Here is a 20,310-nt window from a genome sequence, read left to right on the forward strand (position 1 = left end):
GAATAAAGGAAAGATAGCAACCAAATCTTTGGTGAAGCTGAATCAAAATCTTAACTGGATCGATTTGTGTGCTTTTCAGTGTGGGACTGCGGGGTTGAGGGGGGGGGGGGGTTGTCCCCGTTGTGAAGAGCTGATGAATCTGCCTCCAAACTGGCTCCAAGCCAGTCTCACAGAAGAGCGAGTTTCTCTCTCTACCCACCAGAGACCACTTCCTCTTCCCCAAAAACAGCCCGCTCACGTACCTCACATTCACTCGCTCCCGCTCTTCACTTTCAAATATTTATGTTTAACAAAATGTAAAAAAACCCAAAAAGCATGCATATTGAGGACAAATTAAAAGAGAACAAAAAATTGGGTTTTGAGATAATAAAATATCAGACATTTAATTTTAAGAAAGAAAAAAAAATGTGAAGAATGTTCAAAACAATAACAGAGTGTGATATTTCTCAAGAGCATTTCAGCTTAATATTCTAACACTGCTTTGTAAACAGTGAAGGAATTAAATCATGAATATTAAAACTAATTTAACACAGGAACCGCTATAAACAACATGTTTATTAAAAGCCATAAACGTAGCATATTGATTAATACACTAATTATGTAATCACTTAAATGGAATGCGAAATACTGAATAGTTTTTTTTGTTAGATAGTTTGCTGGGCAGGAACAATAATAGCTCCAGCAGATCTCCTCGACAGTAGGGATGTAGGCAGAGGTGTAGGAGGCACAATAGTTGGCATAACATACACACGCTCACACACTCAAAAAGCACAGGCTTCTCGTATGCAGTCGCCAAACATCTCTCGGCCGTTCCTCTCTCATCTTTTCATCACCTTCTACATGCACCTTTGTGTAACACTCTCGCTTTACAACAGAAACAGTGAAAAAAGTTTCGCACTCTCTCTCTGATCCTCTCCCCGCCCTCTCTGCTTCCTCCACATTCCAGTTTCTCCTTGAACACATTAAGAGGCTGTCTGTCGGGGAAAGCGAGAGGAATTAGGAAAGAAAGCATCCCTGAGCCAGGTGAGATTACTCCCCTCAACTGAGTCCATTAGTTAACAGGGGCAGTAGTTAACGGCAGGAGCCGGAGAGCTGACTCCACGAACGAAAACTCAGATTTAACTCCACATTTTACTCTCCATTTAATTCTTTTCCAACACATTCTCAAACCAGTGACTAAACAGGTTTGTTGGCTTTAGCTGCAGCTTGGTTTTGACAATGACCCTGTGACAGACACCTTCCTGTCACCAAAGGCTGCTCTCTCCGGTGTTGGCACGGCCCTGGGCTCCGCTCGATCTCAGAGAGAGGGTGGTGGGTGTCTCCCGAAACACATATCCTCTTTCACTCTCCTCTCCTCCACTCCACCCTTCTCTGTTTCTCAACCAAGGCCAGCCAAGAGTCGTTTCATCTCGCACCCACACACACATGCAGCAGGGGGGGGGGGGGGCAGACACTTCACTATAATCACATGTACACACACTCCTGTACACACACACACCTGAGAGAGAGACGAGAAGGAGAAAGAAAAGAAAAATATACTCTCAGATTCGCCACAAACCTACATGATCGGTAAATAAATAAATAAACAAAAGTCTAAAAACAAAAAAAAGAAAAATGAAAAGTATAATATATATAAAAAAATGCAATAAGTGTGGTTCCTTCGCCAAAGTCTAACACTGGGCTTTTTAGTTTGTTTATTTGTTACATCAGCGAAGATATGTGAAAAAGAACAGCGCTCATAAACCTCACACAACTAACAGTTATTTTAGGTGCTAAACGATTTTTTTTTCTTAAAAATATATGAGCACACATAATACATGTTTTTATACATTTAAAATAGTTAATCAATTAAATGAAAGAAGCTGTATAATCAGACGAATCGAACTCTGTTTCTTCATTTGAATGCGTCTCCAGCGCGTGCCGCACCTGCAGCAGAGCAGTTTCAATTCTGCGTCTTGCATTGGATCAGTCGAGATTTCAACAAAGATATTAAAATTCAAAATACATTATTTAAGATTACCTAAATATATTATACAGTTACATTATTTTACTTTTTGATGTTGCGATTAAATTAATTCGCTCCTAAATAAGAATTAATAATAATAAGACTCATTTTGCAGGAAATCTTTAATTTTTAAGCTTCATTCGTTTTAAAATTATTATCATTATTATTAGCAGTAGATTCAGCAGGCTAGTATTTGTATTATTATTAAACATTATAGCATTAATAACAACAATGTATTTGCCGCTGCCGTTGTATTATACATTCTTTAATCGAAAATTTCTCGAAAGTTGTAATGCAAAATCTATACATCTATAATATCAAATAAATGTCCTTTTTTATTTATTCAAATTTGCCGTTCATGGAATGGGCAACAGGGGAAAATAACAAGTGTTGCAAACACGAGAGGATGCTGAGAGAGTGATGCAGGAGATGCACACAGATCTGATCAGATTCAGCACCAGAAGCCTTCACAGTCGGACCTGATCACAGCCCGATCACTTCAGCTCAAGAAGCTTTAAGTGCTCGTTCATTCTGCAGCAGATTAGTCGAGATTGAGCAATTAGAAGCCATTAATAACCAAACCCACATTAACAAAACTAGGCTACTGCATAAAATAAACCCTAGCACAGGCATTCAGAATATTTGCTCATGTGGTTTTGATATTAATTTCGACCGCTGCACGTGGTCAGTAGTGTCAGAATCATTTGTGGAAATGCACAGGTACCTTTAATAAAAAAAAAAGAAAAAAGAAAAAAAAGAAAGAAAAAAAGAAAGTCGGATCGGAAATTAATTGATGATGGTGTCTTGATCTTCTTGTTAACAGTATTCTACAGAAAACGCTGAAATTAATTTAAGACGCACACATTTCGGTAAAACCACACGATCAAAAAGGCTGTTTTAAGCCGCTTTTTTAAAAATACAGAAAAACACATTTGGAAAAATACATATTTAGGGAAACAAACGTTGCATTGCGTTTTAAAATAAGGAAGGAACATTAAAAAACGAGTGCCTAACTATTTGTTCTCGCCATCAGTGAGAGCCGCATCAGATATCATTATTGACTATGAGCAAGAATATACTTCTTTTTTTTTTTACATTACTCTATAAATCTTTGAGATTAAGGACTCAAAAAGGTTTGTATGCGCATCATCTACATTATGAAATTTAAGCAGCACAAGTGCATTTGTGGAGCTGAGACAATGTTGTTCTGACAAAATAACTGATAGCAGCCAGATTATACTGTCAACGATGTTCAATACACACGAGATTCTCTTGATAAAATTATTGTATCCGATGATTATTGAGCGATTTACAGTCGAATTCAAATAAAGTGCATTTGACGTATCCCACTCATATTTTGTGTCAAGGATAAACAGTGTAAACATTTAAACACACGTTTAACAAATGTTCAAATCCGCGTAATGATGCAAGAATTCAGAAGAATGTATTTGTAGAAACAGTGTCTGTGACTGAAGTGAAGGCTGGGTCTCTGTGGACCGCGTGTCGTGAGAGTGGAGCCTCGCGCGCTCCGTGTTCCGCTGAAGCACCTGCGATGCGCGGGAACCATCAGGAGCGCGCCGGGTTAACCCTCACAGTCATAAACAACACTGAACTATTTAATCACAAATATAGTTTATACTTAACGAAAGAAAAAGGTGTTGTTATTTTTGTTACTTTTTTCATGTAAAAATAAATATTAAATGTGAATTCATATTTGTTTTGTTGCATTCAGTTTAAACCAATACGCATCTTGGTGTGGCAAATACAGAGAACAGATCGAGTGAAGAAAAAAAAAGTTTGTGAGGAATCTGGAAAGATATGTGGCTGGACCCCAAAATGTTGTCCAGAGGGAGTCCAGGGGCCTGCGCTCGTATCAGTGTGTGCATGGCACAGAGAAACCAGCCCTGATGATTAATGTTCTGCTCACCATCTCTCCCTCCACAGACCCCGATCCCCCTCCCATAAACATTCTGTCCTGATAAAAGCCTTCAGCACAGGAACTTTACAATAAGGACACACACTGTTATAGAGCTGCTGATTTGTTTTGCACAGCTACAGAATCTGCTGTGCTTTTAGAGGCTGATGACGGAAAGGACTCCAGCAACAAGCAGATGAAGTCAATTAGATGTGTGCCACAGCCTGAACTACCAAGGGTCACCAAAACAAAATGAAAACCTCCCACACTGTCCCGATACATATTCACTAACGCAATTTATAAAAGCTCATTTTACCTAAGCACTCAGAAACTTTACAAAGGCGGCTGAAATTTGCATTAACCACAGCAAAAGTAGCAAACATTACACCAAGAAAAAAAACATGACATTGTTTTTACACATTTGCTAAACAATAAGCACAAACACACATTTTAACAGCGATAACAGCTGTACACACACACACACACACACACACACACACAGTGAGCATCCCGCTTACCTGCTGGGACATTCTGAAGAGGAGGTTGCTGTCAGTGCTCTGCTGTGTCCATGTCCCCATGAAGCCCGGCTCGGCGCTGGCCGGTCTGGTGCTGAACTGCATGGAGCTTTCTCCTTCTCCTCCTCCTCCCTCTGCACCGCTGCTGCTGCTGGCTCTGGCCGTGGACTCGTGTGCCCTCTCTCGCTCTCGCTCTCGCTCTCTCCACACCACACCGCCTCTCACATCCAGCTCCGTCTCCTCAGACTGCCGGCAGAGAACAGGGGAAGGGGGTGGACGGGAGCCGGAGAGAAAAGTACGTGAAGGTGGAGGTTCAAAGAGGCAAAGGGTGACTGCTCTGTTCTTTTTTCTCTTCTGTCCTATTCTTGCTCTTTTTTTCTTTCTTTCTTTCTGTTTTCTCTCTCTCTCTCACTTTCCTATCTTCTCTTGAGGGAGGGGGCAAAGTGGAGGGTCTTGCCTGCCAGTAGCAGGAGGAGTGTGTTGAGTTAATTCAGGAGCAGGGCTGCACAATGCATATTTCCTCTGGGGCATGTGGTGGTAGAGGGCAGGATGAGCCGAGTGTCGGAGGTAAGGAGGGAGGAAGAGAGGGATGGGGGTGTGAATTGAAGTGAAGTGAAGGAGGGAGAGAAAAAAAGGGGATGGCAGAAAAATGGAGGAGGAGATGGTGAAGGAGAGGAGTAGCTTTTTTTGTCCGCACCCCCCAAACACACACTCTCACTTTTTTTTCAAAATGTCAGTCAGGCGGTGTATGAGCTGTCCTCCAAACATATATACAAGCATACATTCCAAACAGAAATCAATCGCACTTTGAACCCTTTGCACACATCGACATGCAAAAAAAAGAAAGAAAAAAAAAACAACAACAAGAAAAATACATCTATACTTTGCACAAAACACACTTTCAGTCCTCGCATGTCTAAAGACCATATCTCCTAATCAAAAGCAACTTTCTAGCACTGTAACAATTTTTTTTCAAAAAGTTTAATTCAAAAGAAAACAACTTTCAAAAATTTTTGACAAATGGACCATCCCTTCTCCCCAAAAGGTGCCCTCTCTCACCAGTGTGTCCAGCGTGGTTTTCCTCCCAGCTGTGTGGAGATCAGGTGTTGGAGTGTGTCAGTTCCAAAGCAGCCCCTCCTCTCTCTCTCTCTCTCTCTCTCTATCCCTCTCTTTCTCCTTCTTTAAGGCCCCTTCTTGCCCTCAGAGATGCCTGTCCTCGGTCTTCAGACTAACTCCAGCTAGCGCTGTGTCAGTGTGTGTAGCCGTGAGTACGTGTGTGTTGTTGTGAGGTAGAGCGTGCCTGCGTGCGCGTGTGTGTGTGTGTGTGTGTGTGTGTGTCGGGCCGCAGCGCGTCTGAGTTAACTGCTCCTCTCTTCTTGCTGGCACTCAATGACACGGCTCTCTCTCTCCTCCACTGATCTGCTTTCCCACTGAGAGAGAGAGAGAGAGAGAGAGAGAGAGCAGGAGGGGAAAGGGTTGTCCCTGTCTTATTACCAGCTCTCCATGCCTGATGCTTCTCCACTCCAGACCTCAGTGGGATTGAGCCACTCTCTAATACATGCACTCACAGAGAGAGAGAGAACCGGCCCATCCACACCACTATTCCAAGCAAATAATGCATTCATCAATACAATTGGACAAGCTCCAACTTCTATAATAACCACAATGCTAAACGAAAAGATGCTTCTGAGCGTTCCAATTACGCTTTGTTTTATTTTTCTTTACTTCGTTTTTTTACTATTGACAGGCAGTAAACATGCAGACAATGTTTAAGAAGTACCTGCAAAATAAAATCAATAAATAAATCTAATTGAAATAATACAATAATTGTAGTGCATTGTTTATGCATTGTCTTGTCAACTTTCTTTTTTTTGGAATTGAAGCCGAATGTGTCATGAAGCCAGGTCTTTTAAGATGGGCACACAACCATTTGATTGTATTACCAACTCTGATTCCTTTGTCTGTTTTTTTTCTCCTTGTATTAAACAGCTCTAGCTAATGGTGCTATGTAATCAGTCCACGCCCCCCCCCCCCCCCACTCCCCCTGCGAATGCACACACACACACACACACACCGTCTTGTGGAGTAGTGCAGCAGAGCACATAATCATACAGACTCTCTCCCACTCACAAACACTCTCACACACACACACACACACACACACACACACACACACAGGGAAACCTCGAGTGGATGCTTTCAGATTTTAATTAAGAAAAAAATGAGGAAGAGGCTCCATTTTTGCCAAATTGGTCCCCGCAGCAGACAGTCTCACAAAGGTGGGGAAGAGAAAGAAAGCCCTAACATATGCACTTACAGTAAGTGGCAGCATCTCTGCCTCATTGTACATGCCAAAACATTTTACATGAGAAATGTATTGTGTAATGAAGCTATTTTTTGTTATTATTGCGTGTTTTTCCTCTTGTACTTTTTCCCTCCAGCACTTCCCCTCACGTCAGCTGTTAAAATTATAGTCTTTGACATTGTCGATTGTGTCTGAAGATGTCACCGTGATCTCCCTTCTATGAGACAGAAAGAAAGGAAATTAACTTTTCTTCCTTTCGCTACATTAAATGGCTTCTCGTATGTAGAAAGCCACTTGAAATTTTGTGGCAATTTGAAGGAGACAGCTGTTACTGTCTGTTAAAAGCCTCTGTACTGGACTAATGACAGCTCTGGCTAACCTTTACCTGAGTAATCTGCACAGCATTTTGTCTGATCAAATCTAGTGTCTTCTTTTTAGATTGAATGAAAGAATGCACAAGAAGCAGTGGCAGCCATGATGAGAACTTAATATGCTGTTTTGTTTCTTTCCCTCACCTCCTCCTCTCTCTCTCTCTCCCGGTCTCTCTCTCTCTCTCCCGGTCTCTCTCTCTCTCTCTCCCTCTCTCTCTCTCTGTCTCTCTCTCTCTCTCTCTCTCTCTCTCTCTCTCTCTCTCTCTCCCTCTCTCTCTCTCCCGGTCTCTCTCTCTCTCTCTCTCTCTCTCTCTCTCCCTCTCTCTCTCTCCCGGTCTCTCTCTCTCTCTCTCTCTCTCTCTCTCTCTCTCGAGAGAGAGAGAGTGCCCTCTGCAGTGACCAAAGAATTGAAGACTGCACATCTTTACAAGCAAATGGACACTAATGAGAGAGACGCTTCGAGTCCATTGTCACACATTTGTCCCCTTCATTTCATCTGTCCTCACAGAATATTTCTTCTTCAGTTCTAAAATGTCAATTCATGGACATTTAGAACTGAACAAGAAATATTCTGTGTAGTAACCATGACTTTAAAAAAATAACATTTAAAAATAAATATATATCTTAAATGCTTCATTTCAGTTCATCAATAACTCCAATTCCAAAGAAATTGGTGCTTTATTTAGTCTTATCCCCCATGTCATCTTCTCTTCTCCTCTTCAGTTCCCTTTCTCTCTGAAACGTGCCGGTCTCTTGATTTTTCAAGTGCTACTGAGTGTTTCGAGTCAAGCTGGCAGATCAGCTTCTGACCTCCCCATTAATAGTGGTTATTTGTGAGAGGTCTGAGAGGACTCCATCCCTTTCTCTGGGTTGGTCCGGTCCTCGTTCTCTCTCTCGGGTGTTGAGCATGAGCTCAGATCCTGTCACTGGCAGCAGCAGCAGTCAGGGAGAGCAGAGAGCCACAGTAATGGACTCCTTTATTAAAACTATTATTCTGCAAGACTTCAAATTCCCCCCAGACTAGGGCCATGTCGAAGCTGATATAATTAACTAGAGGCTCAGCTACGGATCAATTACCAGACAAGCAAGTGATAGCCAAATCAATGAAAGATCATCAGCCACATTATCTGTGTTGCAACTCATTAGAGTAAAAGAGAAGAGAGCATGCTGGGAGTCCTGGGGCTGTGGCACTGCGGCAGCACACAGGCCATTGACTTTCTCTTAGTGACCCATGTTTGTTCTAGGGCTGGGGTCTGTGACATTTTTTTTCAAGGTACCTCTGTCAAAACTAAGAAAAAACTGGTGGAAAGCGGATGTAATGTCTGTTGGCAAATGACTTGACATTGATGATAACCTTTGCCTGCGCTGAGGGAAAGCTGGTAAACAACTGAGAGAGGGAAGAAAATCATTACGTGACAAGTGAATGGCAAAGCAAAGGCTAATTAATTATTCATGAGGTGACATGATGATTTTTGTTCCTGTAGAGGATGGTGCCAGCAACATCAAGGTCACGGGTTTGATACCCTGGGAATGCAAGCATTGACAAATAACGTAAACATAAATGTTTTTTTTATTTATTTATTTATTATTATACTATATTTTCTGTCTTATATATTTAAAATGTAAGATTTAATTTTATATGGTCCCATTAAACAACTATTTGATGTATACAGATTCCATTTTTTTCCTGACAAAATACAGTATCTCATTCTGTATAGAGTTTCAGTAAAAAAAAAAAAAAAAAAACAGGGAAAAATTAATTACTAAATAAATAAAAATGTATACATAAAAAAATAAACAAGTTAGGTAGATGGTAGATGATGGCAATAGTCTGTTTACAGGAAGAGAGTGAATGATTCTCTTCCTTGAGTTTCTCTTAAAATAAGGGTTCTCCTTTTAAAAACAACAACTGTCATAATGACATTTTCTCCTCTCATTTTTAATCATTTTCATGTCTGCAGAGAGAAAAGAGCTTATGTAGTGACTTTCTTGCCTTACACAAACATACTGTCATCACAAGCGAATGAATGAGTTGGATATTAGTGTGCTCTTCATGTGACTTGAAGACAGCATGTCGATCAGATGGCAGCCAGATAGAACTGTCACTGTTCTATTCTGTTGGAAGACGCAAAGGGCCACAAGACATCATATGACACCAAGCATAAACAACCTTTCACTTGTCTAGAGAACGAGAGAGAAAGTGGTGGTCCCCTGAACTCAAGAGCCACACATGATCTAAATGTCACTGATAGTGCAGTCGTTCAGTTTTCCAGTGTGACCAGCCAGAGCAAAGGACTGAGGAAACAAAAGAGAGAACATTCAAGAAATTCTCATCTTGGCCTACTTAAAAGTGCAATTTAGCATCACATCTTTTCTCTTTCGGTTCAATCATAAGACATGTGACGTGACAAATAAACCTTCAACCTGCCTTAATTCTACTCATGATTGATGGAGCCTGTGGATTCAGATTCATTCCCACAATTAGCAGCATTACTCTTTGTCCCACATCTCCTCTGGGACTGAGGTGAAAAACAACGCTTGAACTCCATCAGTTTTAAAAAAGGTTTTGTTGCGTCTACTCTTTTTGTCACTTTTTTATCTCAATTTCTTGCCCCATGACCTCTCACACAGCATCTCTAGACTCAACCAATTATAGCCCATAAATTAGTTTGGAAACCGGTCTATAGCTTCCTATACAAAAGAATTTATGAATACAGTATGTTCAAGAAATGACTGCTGATCCCCAACGTCACATCTTAGAGAACGGAGCTTAGACTAGAATTCAATCAGAATATTTTTATTTTGTTTTTTACAATACCAGCCTTCATAAAAAAGGACTGCCTTAAATTAATAAGTGGCCTTTTGATAATTTAATTAAAATTTAGTTTTATCTAATTAATCATTCCTTTGAATTTTGTATGTATAGAGAGACTAAAAATCATATTGTAATTTATTTGATATTTTCCTCGATTTTTGATGAGTTACAAACCAAGGAGGTGTATGATTTTTGCATTGCTCCATTGGTAAACTTCATTCCACCACATAACTAATCTTCAGGTGTGTCTTGACAACATGCACACCTGTTCCATATCAGCTTATTGTGTTGATAAACTGCATCTGCTGTTTATTTAGTTCATTGCACTGCAGGTAAATTGCAGCTTCATAAGTCCAATATCTCATTATTGGGTAACTGGGTGATCCAACTTTTTTCCTCAAAAGGCAGGTTTTTTTTTTTTGGCTAATAAAGTACAGGCTGAATTTGGAAAACTGGAACTGCACGGTGACATGAAGATAGAGGATCCAAGTGCAGTAGTTTACTGAAGGGGTAATCCACAAACGTAATCCAAAGGCAGGCTAAGGTCAGACACTAATAGGCAATCCAAAACAACAACAGACATACAGAATAACAAGACCAGCAACCAAGATATGGGAGAACCGGAATAGTCTACTATGGCTGCAATGAAAGATTATTAACAAACGATAATCAGTTCTCGAAAAAAAAGAAAAACTAAAAGAAACTAATAATACTAACTAACTAATAAATACATAAATCAGGCTAACTCAAAACAATGCTAGTACAGGGGAACTAGTTGCTTTAATATGTGATTATTAAATATGTGCAAAATTTAGAGCACTGCATTAAACACAGTGTCAGACACAAATACATGTCCAAAACAGCATGTGTATAAACAAAGTGCTAAATGCCATGTATTTGAACTGCAGAAATGTTCCACCCACAACCATTATCATGCATTATGGTGTATTCACACCAAACACAAGATTTATTATTCACACGAGTAGACTACATACAAAGTCAATGCAAAAACGCGAATAGAGGCAAATTTGCACCATGCAACACGAATGACATGAAATGCAAAAAAAAAAATAATAATTTTGAAACAATGTATTAGAGTATAGGGAGTAAACTAGTTATAAAGAGGTACTTTGGCTCTGTATCAGTTATTGTGTATTTTAAGGATTAAAGTTCACCTAATTGGTTTTATGGAAATATTAAATAATCAAATATTTCTTTCTTTCTGTCTCAGGAAAGCATAGCACCTCTGCCTCGTTTTCAGATGTGATTCATTGCAGACTTGCGCTCATCAGCACTGTACTGCATGCAGGCCCTTGTTTCCTGATTGTTAACATTCATGTTCTACGACATGCAACTCGTCTTTCACACAAGTTCAAAAATTTCAACTCGAGGGGAAAATTCGCCTGACGCAAGCCAACCATTGAAGAGCTTATTGGCACATGAATCAGAAAATGGAGGAGCACATTATTGTAGCGGTTTGCAGGCACCCCGAAAACTATTATACAACTTCACCAAATTGTGTGCACCTCTATATGGTGCTGTGAACTCAGACACGTCTGCGTTTGGCTTTCTGTTGTTTTTGGGATTTCCACAACAGGAACAAAGCAATGATCGTATTTATCCTTGCCATGATTATACTCATGGGATTTTTGTTTTTTGCCTCACTCGTGCAAATAAAAACATACTGTAGTACGAGTGAAAACATTTCACGAGTAATCTAGAGCGAGGGACATGATGGGCATATTTGCTTCACTTTTGGTGTGAACACAACATCAGATGTTAGACATGGTGTCCCTCAAGGTTTTGTCTTGGGGCTATTGCTGTTTTCCACAGATATGCTTCCAATTTGGGAAAATGTAAAAAAAAAAACAATTATTACAAAGAAAAAAAATTCTTAGCATATTTTTAGGATTTTTATTTCAAATAAAATTATTTCATTATCATTAATTTAGTTTAATCATCCTAAACAAAGCCTTAGTTCTAGTAGATTGGCAGGCCTTGTAACATTATCAAAAGAATAAATATAATAAAATAAAATAGATTTATTTCTTCCTTCAATTTTTTTTCAAAATACCTTGACAAGACATCCAACTAGGAGCATCCACTCTTGCAGTACTGGAGCCTTTATTATCCATTATCTCTTTGCTTTTTTATTAATTGCTAATTATTTTCCCCAAGGCCTTCTTGTTTCCTCTTGAGGAACATACCGCAGTGAGCCACGTACAGTACCTGCAATCCCACCAAACCTGAAGCTGAATCTGTGTCATGATGGTTCTGCATTCTTGTATCATGTCTATATGTATACAGTATATTAATGACTTATTAATGATTTGTTGAGAAATATGGTCCTTTTTTCATATAGATATTTATTATGATTATTTAATATACATTGGTTAAGAAATGATCCACAGCAGCTCACAAATACTCCAGAATTTCCATTCATTACCTGTACTGTAAATTCACAGCATGGTGCAGAAATTTTTGAAAAAAGGAGGCAGCCAGAGACAGAGAGAGACAGTGACACAAATTGTGAAGCTTTCCTATTCTGCATATAAGAATCAGCGGTGCGTGTCCCTGGAGCTCCTGATGAGGTTTACTCACTCACACGCCTGTCATCAATTACTCCTCTTTGACACATGGACCAGTCCACTTCACACTGCATACAGGGGGGTTCCTGCACTGAGAATGGTGTAGTCCTCACAGACATTGGAAAAAAAAATTTTTTCGAAGCCCAACTTAAATTAAATGACATGCTGTGACTATCGTGCCATCCTTTCTATCGTACATCCAACATCATTCTCTCTACATGCTTTTGATAATGTTGCAATGTAATGACCTCATGAGGGAAGAACCAGAAAGCTGTCTGCCATCTGATTCCACTGCCCGAGCTCCGAGAGGAAGCAAAAACATGTGTGTCCTATTAGCCAGGGGACATTTATTGATGGCGCAAGCTGTCGTAGAACATGAATGTTAACAATCAGGAAACAAGGGCCTGCATGCAGTACAGTGCTGATGAGCGCAAGTCTGCAATGAATCACATCTGAAAACGAGGCAGAGGTGCTATGCTTTCCTGAGACAGAAAGAAAGAAATATTTGATTATTTAATATTTCCATAAAACCAATTAGGTGAACTTTAATCCTTAAAATACACAATAACTGATACAGAGCCAAAGTACCTCTTTATAACTAGTTTACTCCCTATACTCTAATACATTGTTTCAAAATGATTTTTTTTTTTTTTGCGTGCACACACACACACTTTTTGGCTTGTCTGTACCTTCCCTCCCTCTCTTTGTGTTCTTATTCCCTCTTCTTCCAAAGACGGGACAGTAGAGCCGTAGCAGATACCACAGTCCCTTTCACCCAGAGACACGACTGAATAATTCAGCCACTCTTTACTCTTCTCCTGCTTGCCACCCATTAAAACTGTTAGCCTCTTGAATGCACCCGCCACCCTGTTTTTTCATCCCGCAGTGCCACAAGACCTTCTTGCTTTGCTCTGGCCTTTTAAAACGCAGTGATGAGTGTGTATGTGTGTAGAGTAGCCGCTTGAATGGCTCTCTGTCATGGCAGTAAATAAATAAATAAGCAGGTGTGTATAAATGTGTAAACAGGGCCGGCCACAGAGCTGACAACTGAGAGAGAGCCACCATGCTGCATCATGACAAGACGAGAGAGGAGTGTATCTCTGGGGTCCTGTCCACTCCATGTCTTTCACTTCTCTCTTTCTCGCTCTCTTTCTCAGGCGTGCCGTGACCAGCCTCGCTCTCACTTACAGAACCTGGAGATTTTGATTAGGCTCAGTCCAGGGCTGGTCACACCACAGCGTTCTGGTGTTAATTCAGAGGGCGCCCCAGAAAGGGTGATGAGCTATTTTATCAGCACTATCTGCCAGTGTTTCTGCCTCTTGAGAAAACCCTGTGCACTCTTGCTCTTTATTTTCTTGTTTTCAGTTTTTACTCCATTGATCGAGGTCATCTTTCTTTTTGCTTTAGTTAATGTTTTAGTCACTTTGCATTTATTAAATCCGCCTCTTTGTTTATGCAAGTATGTACACTGTAAAAGATACACACAAAATTTCACTTTTCACACAATGTGATGCCTGCTGCCTTTTCTTTGTAATTATTTGGGAACTTTGCCAGCAATATGAGTTAAAGTAAATAACGTTTTTCCTGTATGATGATCTTTTGTTTGTACACTTGTGCAATGGGCAATGTAACAAGCAGGGAGAAAAAAAAATTAAGTGCATTGCATACTCATATGTGTATACAAACAACATAAAATAAATGTTGCTTCTTTTTCAGTTCTCTTAAATAAAACCAAAGTTAATCCAACGCTGTTATTGTGTTGTCACAACCTTAAACCAATTTTAATCAGTTTGAGATGTTAAAGTTGCATTGCAGCAACTGGTTTTCCAATTCCCTTCATGATTAGGACATGACTGGACATTGAGGGCAAATGTTAAAATAAATTGTTATTGTTATTTTTTAGCAAAATGAGAAAGGGGGAGACTTGTTCATATTTAATGTTTTATTATGATATCTATTTGGTGTGTTTTAGAAGCATTTAATGGTGTTTTCAGTGAAGTGTAGAGCATGTACTTTAACATAAAAGCAAGCAGCTACTATGAGAATGCCATGGATGCACTGTTTTAGGAATATTTAAATATGATGACATTTATAAACAAAACACCAATTTCTGTAGGAGTGGTTTGTTGTTCTTTCTGTTTGTAAGCATATAACCCTTCAGATTTCAAGGCTTTTTAAACTCAAAACAAGGTTAAGTCGACATTCTAAATTCATCTTGATAAACTATGATTTTTCTTTTTAAAAAGGACAAATTGAATATCGATTTCAATTTTACTTCCTTAATTCCAAATTCAAACCACAAAATCTGTTGATTAAATAAATTGCTCTACCCACAATCATAATCATACTTCATGGTGTCCATCAAGGTTCTGTCTTAGGGCCACGGCATTTTTTTTTTTTTTTTGTGTTCTATGATTGATTAGATTTAAAAAAAAATAAAAATTCTTATGTTAAAATTTTAATTGTGACATTACTTCTAGAACTGCCTTCACCTCCGGTCCAGTATTAGGAATCTGTGGTATTACTGTGGTACCTCATGGCATCAGCACAGCTTCTCTAGTTCAGTATCTCCTGCCCACACCAGCGCAAGTACTGTGTGAATGCAAATTCAAGTCTTATAAAGACATGTCTTATTCATATCTTCGCTGCATGTTTCAACTTATTAAAAGTATAATGATTGTGTCTAAGGTCATCCATTTTAAAACTCATTGACTGCAATTGATTAAAGATAGACGTACTACAGAAACACCAGCTACACTTCCGCTCTTCTCTCTTTTTCTCTCTCTCTCCCCTTTGGGAAGACACTTCTCCTTTTTCCAGTTCTGGCCAATTTGGATGGGTCCCAGCCAGAGATAGATTACACAAAATAGCATATCAAACATAATCAATCTTCAACCCCTGGAAGCCATCACTCTCACTATGAATAATTACTGTTGTGCATTGCCAGAACCAAAATGTTGCCACCACTGTTTTTAGTCCAGACTGCCATTAACTTTGAGGATAGTATCAAGATGTTTTTTTCAAAAAAGTTTCAAAACCCCTTTTTTTTGCATGCTTTCCCTCTCTCACTTGTATGTTTTGTTTTCTCTCTCTCTGTCTGTCTCTGAGTTTGGACATGTAAAAAGAGCAGGAGAGAGGACAGTGCCTTCTTCCAGCTATTAACTTCTCTCTCTGCAGGTTTCCACCCCATTCGGACAGCAAACCTGCACAAGTCATCATTAACCCCAAGTGCTGTTATTTGTGCTTCAGCCAACACATTTTCTGCCTACTAGAATGTGTGGCAATGCAGCAAAAGCCCTTTTTCCTCCAGTCTGCACTGTCAAACACTCCAAAGGAAGTGTGCAGCATTGTGTCTGGACAGCATGGTAAAAGAGAAGGGAATGGAGGGAAGAAAAGAGTCAAGTACTCTGAAGAAAGAAGAGGCAGAGAAATCTTTAGACGAGCGAGCTGCACACTGGAGTTGGTTTCTGTGAAAATGAGGAGGAACCAGGAGCGGATGGCTGTCTTATCTGCTGGCAGCTGACTGATGTGCACCTAAAGTCAGAGTAGTGGGAGCAGAGAGACTCCTCACACTACAGCGTTCGACTAAAGATGGTGGAGATGGGCGCAGCACATTAAATCACTTCAGATGGTGAGGGAGAATGCCTGCAGATCTACGAGCTCTCAAAACAAATCTCCGCTGAGCCGCTTCTCATAATATGCCACCTTTCATGTATCTGTATCACTGGTCCAGCTCTGTGAACTCATCTAATCTTATATTCATCTAATATTCACTCATCTGTTTCATTCCATTAATTATTACTTTAGTAATAAATATTAGAAAAACAAACAAAACTGGAGTTTAAATGATAAAATGTACAACAGTTCATGCTAAATTTTCAGAACTTTTAATGAATTAGTAATGTTTGATGGTGCTAATAATGCTAAGGTTATAGGTTCAATTCCCAGGGAATGCAAGGTAATAATAATAATAATAATAATAATAAACAACTAGATATGTACATTTCCTTAAGAAAATGTAAGTGGTGCTTGTCACACACAACTACAACTGTATCAAGTCCAAAAAAGCTCAAAACTATTTTTATAATGTATTCTGAGAGGGACATGGGTGTACCTTTACGAAGATGCTAATACAATTAGTATTTTCCAAAATAGTATTTTGTCAGTCATGTTAGCAAAATACTAACATGACTGACATGTTTTTCAGCTTTTAACAATTAACATGTTTCTAGCATGAACAGCATATTCTTAACATGATGCTAATACAATTAGCATGTTGCTATAATGTTTTAACAAGATATTAACATTTGCATGCTGCTAACGTTTTTTAACAAGATGCTTACATGATTTGCATGTTGCTAGCACATTTTTAGAAAGATGCTAATATGATTAACATGTTGTTAGCATTATGCTAACATGATTTGCATATTGCTAGTATGATGCTAACACAACATGTTAAGCATGATTAGAAAGTTGCTAGTATTTTAACATTTACATGTTTTAACACTTAGCTGATCGCTATTAGCTTACAGCTATTCACAGCTAGCATGTCCAAAATATTAGAAGTCATGTTTGCTAAGTCAAAAGAGCCAACCCCCATGTCTCTACAGTGTTCTTATGCAGAGATATGGGTCTTGCTGAATGGTTGCTAGGGTACTTCGTTTGGTTGCTAGGGAGAGGTTTTGCAGCTGTCAGTGTTTATACTCCAAAGGCTGCTTGTCAGTATGAATGATATAAAACGACCGTCATGTTTCTATAACATTCAAATTTGAAGATATAACTCTTCGGCTTTGGGTTGCTAGGATGCTTGACAGTGGTTGCTATGGCATGGCTAGGAAATGGTGAAGGTGATTAGTGATTGGTTGTTTGTTGCCTTGAGTCATATTAACCCACCCTCATCTTTCTATGACACGTCTATCCAAAGATATCCCTTTTGATCTCTCTGAATAGAAGTCTATGGTTTTTGTTGCTAGGGTACTCTAAATGGTTGCTAGGGCATGGCTTGATAACTTCCCAATAATCCAGAGAGACTGATTGGTTAACTGAGTGAAATGAGCAAAAATTAGCACAGAATTATTTGTGTTTATGGATGTTCTGATCAAGTGATATTCCTCTCATCTTTTTTCACTGGAAGTCTATGGGGTTGTTGTTAGGGTGCTGTAAATGGTTGCTAGGTTGTGGTTATGAAGATTACAGCTCATTACTTATTGCTCATTTAAAGAGAGAGAGAGTGAGTGTGAGTTTGTAAAAGTTGAGACTCAAATTCACGAAACTTGATTCAGTGCGAGTCTATGGGATTTTTCTGATAATAGTATATCATATTCATATTAGCTTGAAATGCATGGAATGTCACTTTGGTTAAAAGCATCTGCAGAATGCTTAAAATGTATTCCACAAAACTGAAGCATCTGTTTTCGGCCAGTAGCTATACGTTACAGCGCTGCTGAATAAGTTTTTCAGGAAACTATTTTTGTTTTTTTCAATAATTTACACCAAGGCGACCGTATATTCTGTCACACAGCAGCCGAATATGGCTGTCAGTCCTGTATATGATTCCTTAATATGGTTACGTTCACATACAGTAACCAAATTCACACCCGTAAATGTTCCGGACTCAAAACCTCAATTCTCTGAACACCTGTGCTGTGGACTACTAGTCTGTCACGTCATACAGTGCGAGAGAGAGCCGTGTGCTGTTTACCGTGTGCTGTGCTTCATGTGTGGTTTCAGTAACTAGCCAAGTTCACACTGCCGGCAAATGTGGCTCAAAAGATTTGTTTTGCTCACATGTGACACAGTCTGAACAGTCATTTTGGAATTCATGTGACTTTTACGTCACTCTAGATCAACATTTGTCATGATTCTGCGCTCATGGGAGTCACTTCAAAGATTTCACACACCCAAAGTTATCAAGACAGTTGCGAAAGGTAGTCAGAATTACAGTGACGTATCAGAACTCATAAGTTTTACAGTGATTCTACATTCAAGCAGAACATGAGCCTTGTATCAAAAGCTTAAAATCTCTGCTCTCTTCTGTCACATCCTTGTCTTTATTTTAATTTTGCCTGCGTCTAATTTAAATGCCTTCTATAGTAGATCACACTATAAATAAAAGCATAATCGCGTTCTTTAAGTTACCTTTATTTATTTATATATATCGCGTTATACAAAACAGATTGTGTCAAAGCAACCGAACAACATTAAGAAAATTTATGTTTGATATGATATATCAAAAACTGAGTAATTTTGAGTAGAATCTGAGTAGAGTAGCCTAATTTTATTGCTGAATTAAAGGTTGTAATTATCCCACATCCTTGAAATACAAGAGAATAACTTGTCAAAAAGTTAGATTTAAACGTATAAAATTAAATGCAGCCTATGACAAACAAGGCTTGCAATTAAATTAAAGAGAGCTCAAATAAATTAAACAAATGTATTTATTTACAATCATTCAATAAATCATTGCACATCTGAACATTACTGCTTTGACACTGGAAAGACATCCGTTATGATTGGACGTTATACCAATGGTTCTACAAATATTCAAATGAGGCAAAATGTTAAACATTTTTGTGTATGAAATTTACACAGAAAAAGCAATAAACAATTACTTTGTCTCTCAAAGCAGCAATCAGATGGTAGTCCTTTTACATTTTCAACAATATATTAAATGAAATATTCTTGCACAAAGCCTGTAGCACAGAATATTAACAGGCTTTAAAAAACACAATGCCTGTTGCTTAACTATATTTCTATTAGTGTGGAGTCATGAAAGCAATGCTGTACACAGCACACAGACACAGTGAGCTAACACACAGCCTTTAGGACGCGTTTCTCTCCATTCTAGTCTAGACGTGTTTCGTCCTGAAGCTCGCTGCGTCACTAAGCTGTAAAAGTCTGCAGCTGCATTAGATTTGTTCACATTCCACTCCAGCTGTAGGTTTGATCAACAGCGTCACCTGTCTTGATAAATCAGAAAAGGTTTGCAGCAGCATTAATGTATTATGTGTAAGACCACAATGGTTTTAAATTTAGTCAGGAATACTTTGGTTCAAATGTGCAGTAAATGTGGGTACATGTACAATAGATAGAAGAGGCTGTTATTACAAATATTTAATTGACTGACCCTTTTCTCCTACAAAAGACAAAAAGTGTGCATTAAAGATGCATGAAAGTTTTCGGCTCATATTCCTGCATCCACTTCTTCCTTCGACGAGGTACTCAGTCGGCTTGTTGTTGCTATACTCAAATATTCAATTCTCCACAAAAAGAAAAGCATTTCTATGTAATGTAACAAATTATGCTTGAATGGTGGGAGAACAAAAAAACCTACTAAACTGAGATTCAGATATGACACGAATGAGAGTGTGATGCCGTTTTGCATTTTATTTCTTCAAGCCAGTCTGCTCACATTTTCACCACATGTCAATTTAAATATAAAAGAAAATCACAAAGAGTAATGCTGTTAATAGTTTCTTATTTGTTTTAATGATCTTGGTTATAAAAGGCACGTTTACAACTGACAATGATATTTCAATGGTTTCTTACATTTTTTTTCTTTAGCAAAAAAAAAAAAAACAACTGCTGGAGACCAGGAATGGTTCTAACACAGAACTTTACACAGTTTGCACATCAGGCAGGTTTTATTATTATTATTACTACTATTAACTTAATCAGCAGATTAAGATTATTATTATTTTTTTCTACATTTTCATTTTTGATGGGGAGGATTGTAACACTAGTTCTCCCATTTTATTTTACTGGACAAACATCATCAGCCAAATTTTATTTCTCTC

General features: G+C 38.7%; 1 protein-coding gene across 5 annotated transcripts in view; it reads right to left on the bottom strand.

Moving 5' to 3' along the window:
• Positions 1–20,310, bottom strand: part of LOC132142140 (zinc finger protein basonuclin-2-like) — a 151,171-nt gene that overhangs the window by 80,687 nt on the left and 50,174 nt on the right. For 4 of the 5 annotated variants that reach the window (XM_059551772.1, XM_059551770.1, XM_059551771.1 and 1 more), the window contains one exon: positions 4,439–4,681. In XM_059551772.1, coding sequence (XP_059407755.1) covers positions 4,439–4,681 — 243 coding nt within the window. Of the gene's footprint in view, positions 1–4,438; positions 4,682–5,494; positions 6,058–20,310 lie in introns of those variants that run through there. The other variant, XM_059551773.1, reaches the window with a different exon arrangement.

The sequence above is a fragment of the Carassius carassius genome, chromosome 6, assembly GCF_963082965.1.
Source record: "Carassius carassius chromosome 6, fCarCar2.1, whole genome shotgun sequence".
In the NCBI taxonomy this organism is placed as follows: Eukaryota; Metazoa; Chordata; class Actinopteri; order Cypriniformes; family Cyprinidae; genus Carassius; species Carassius carassius.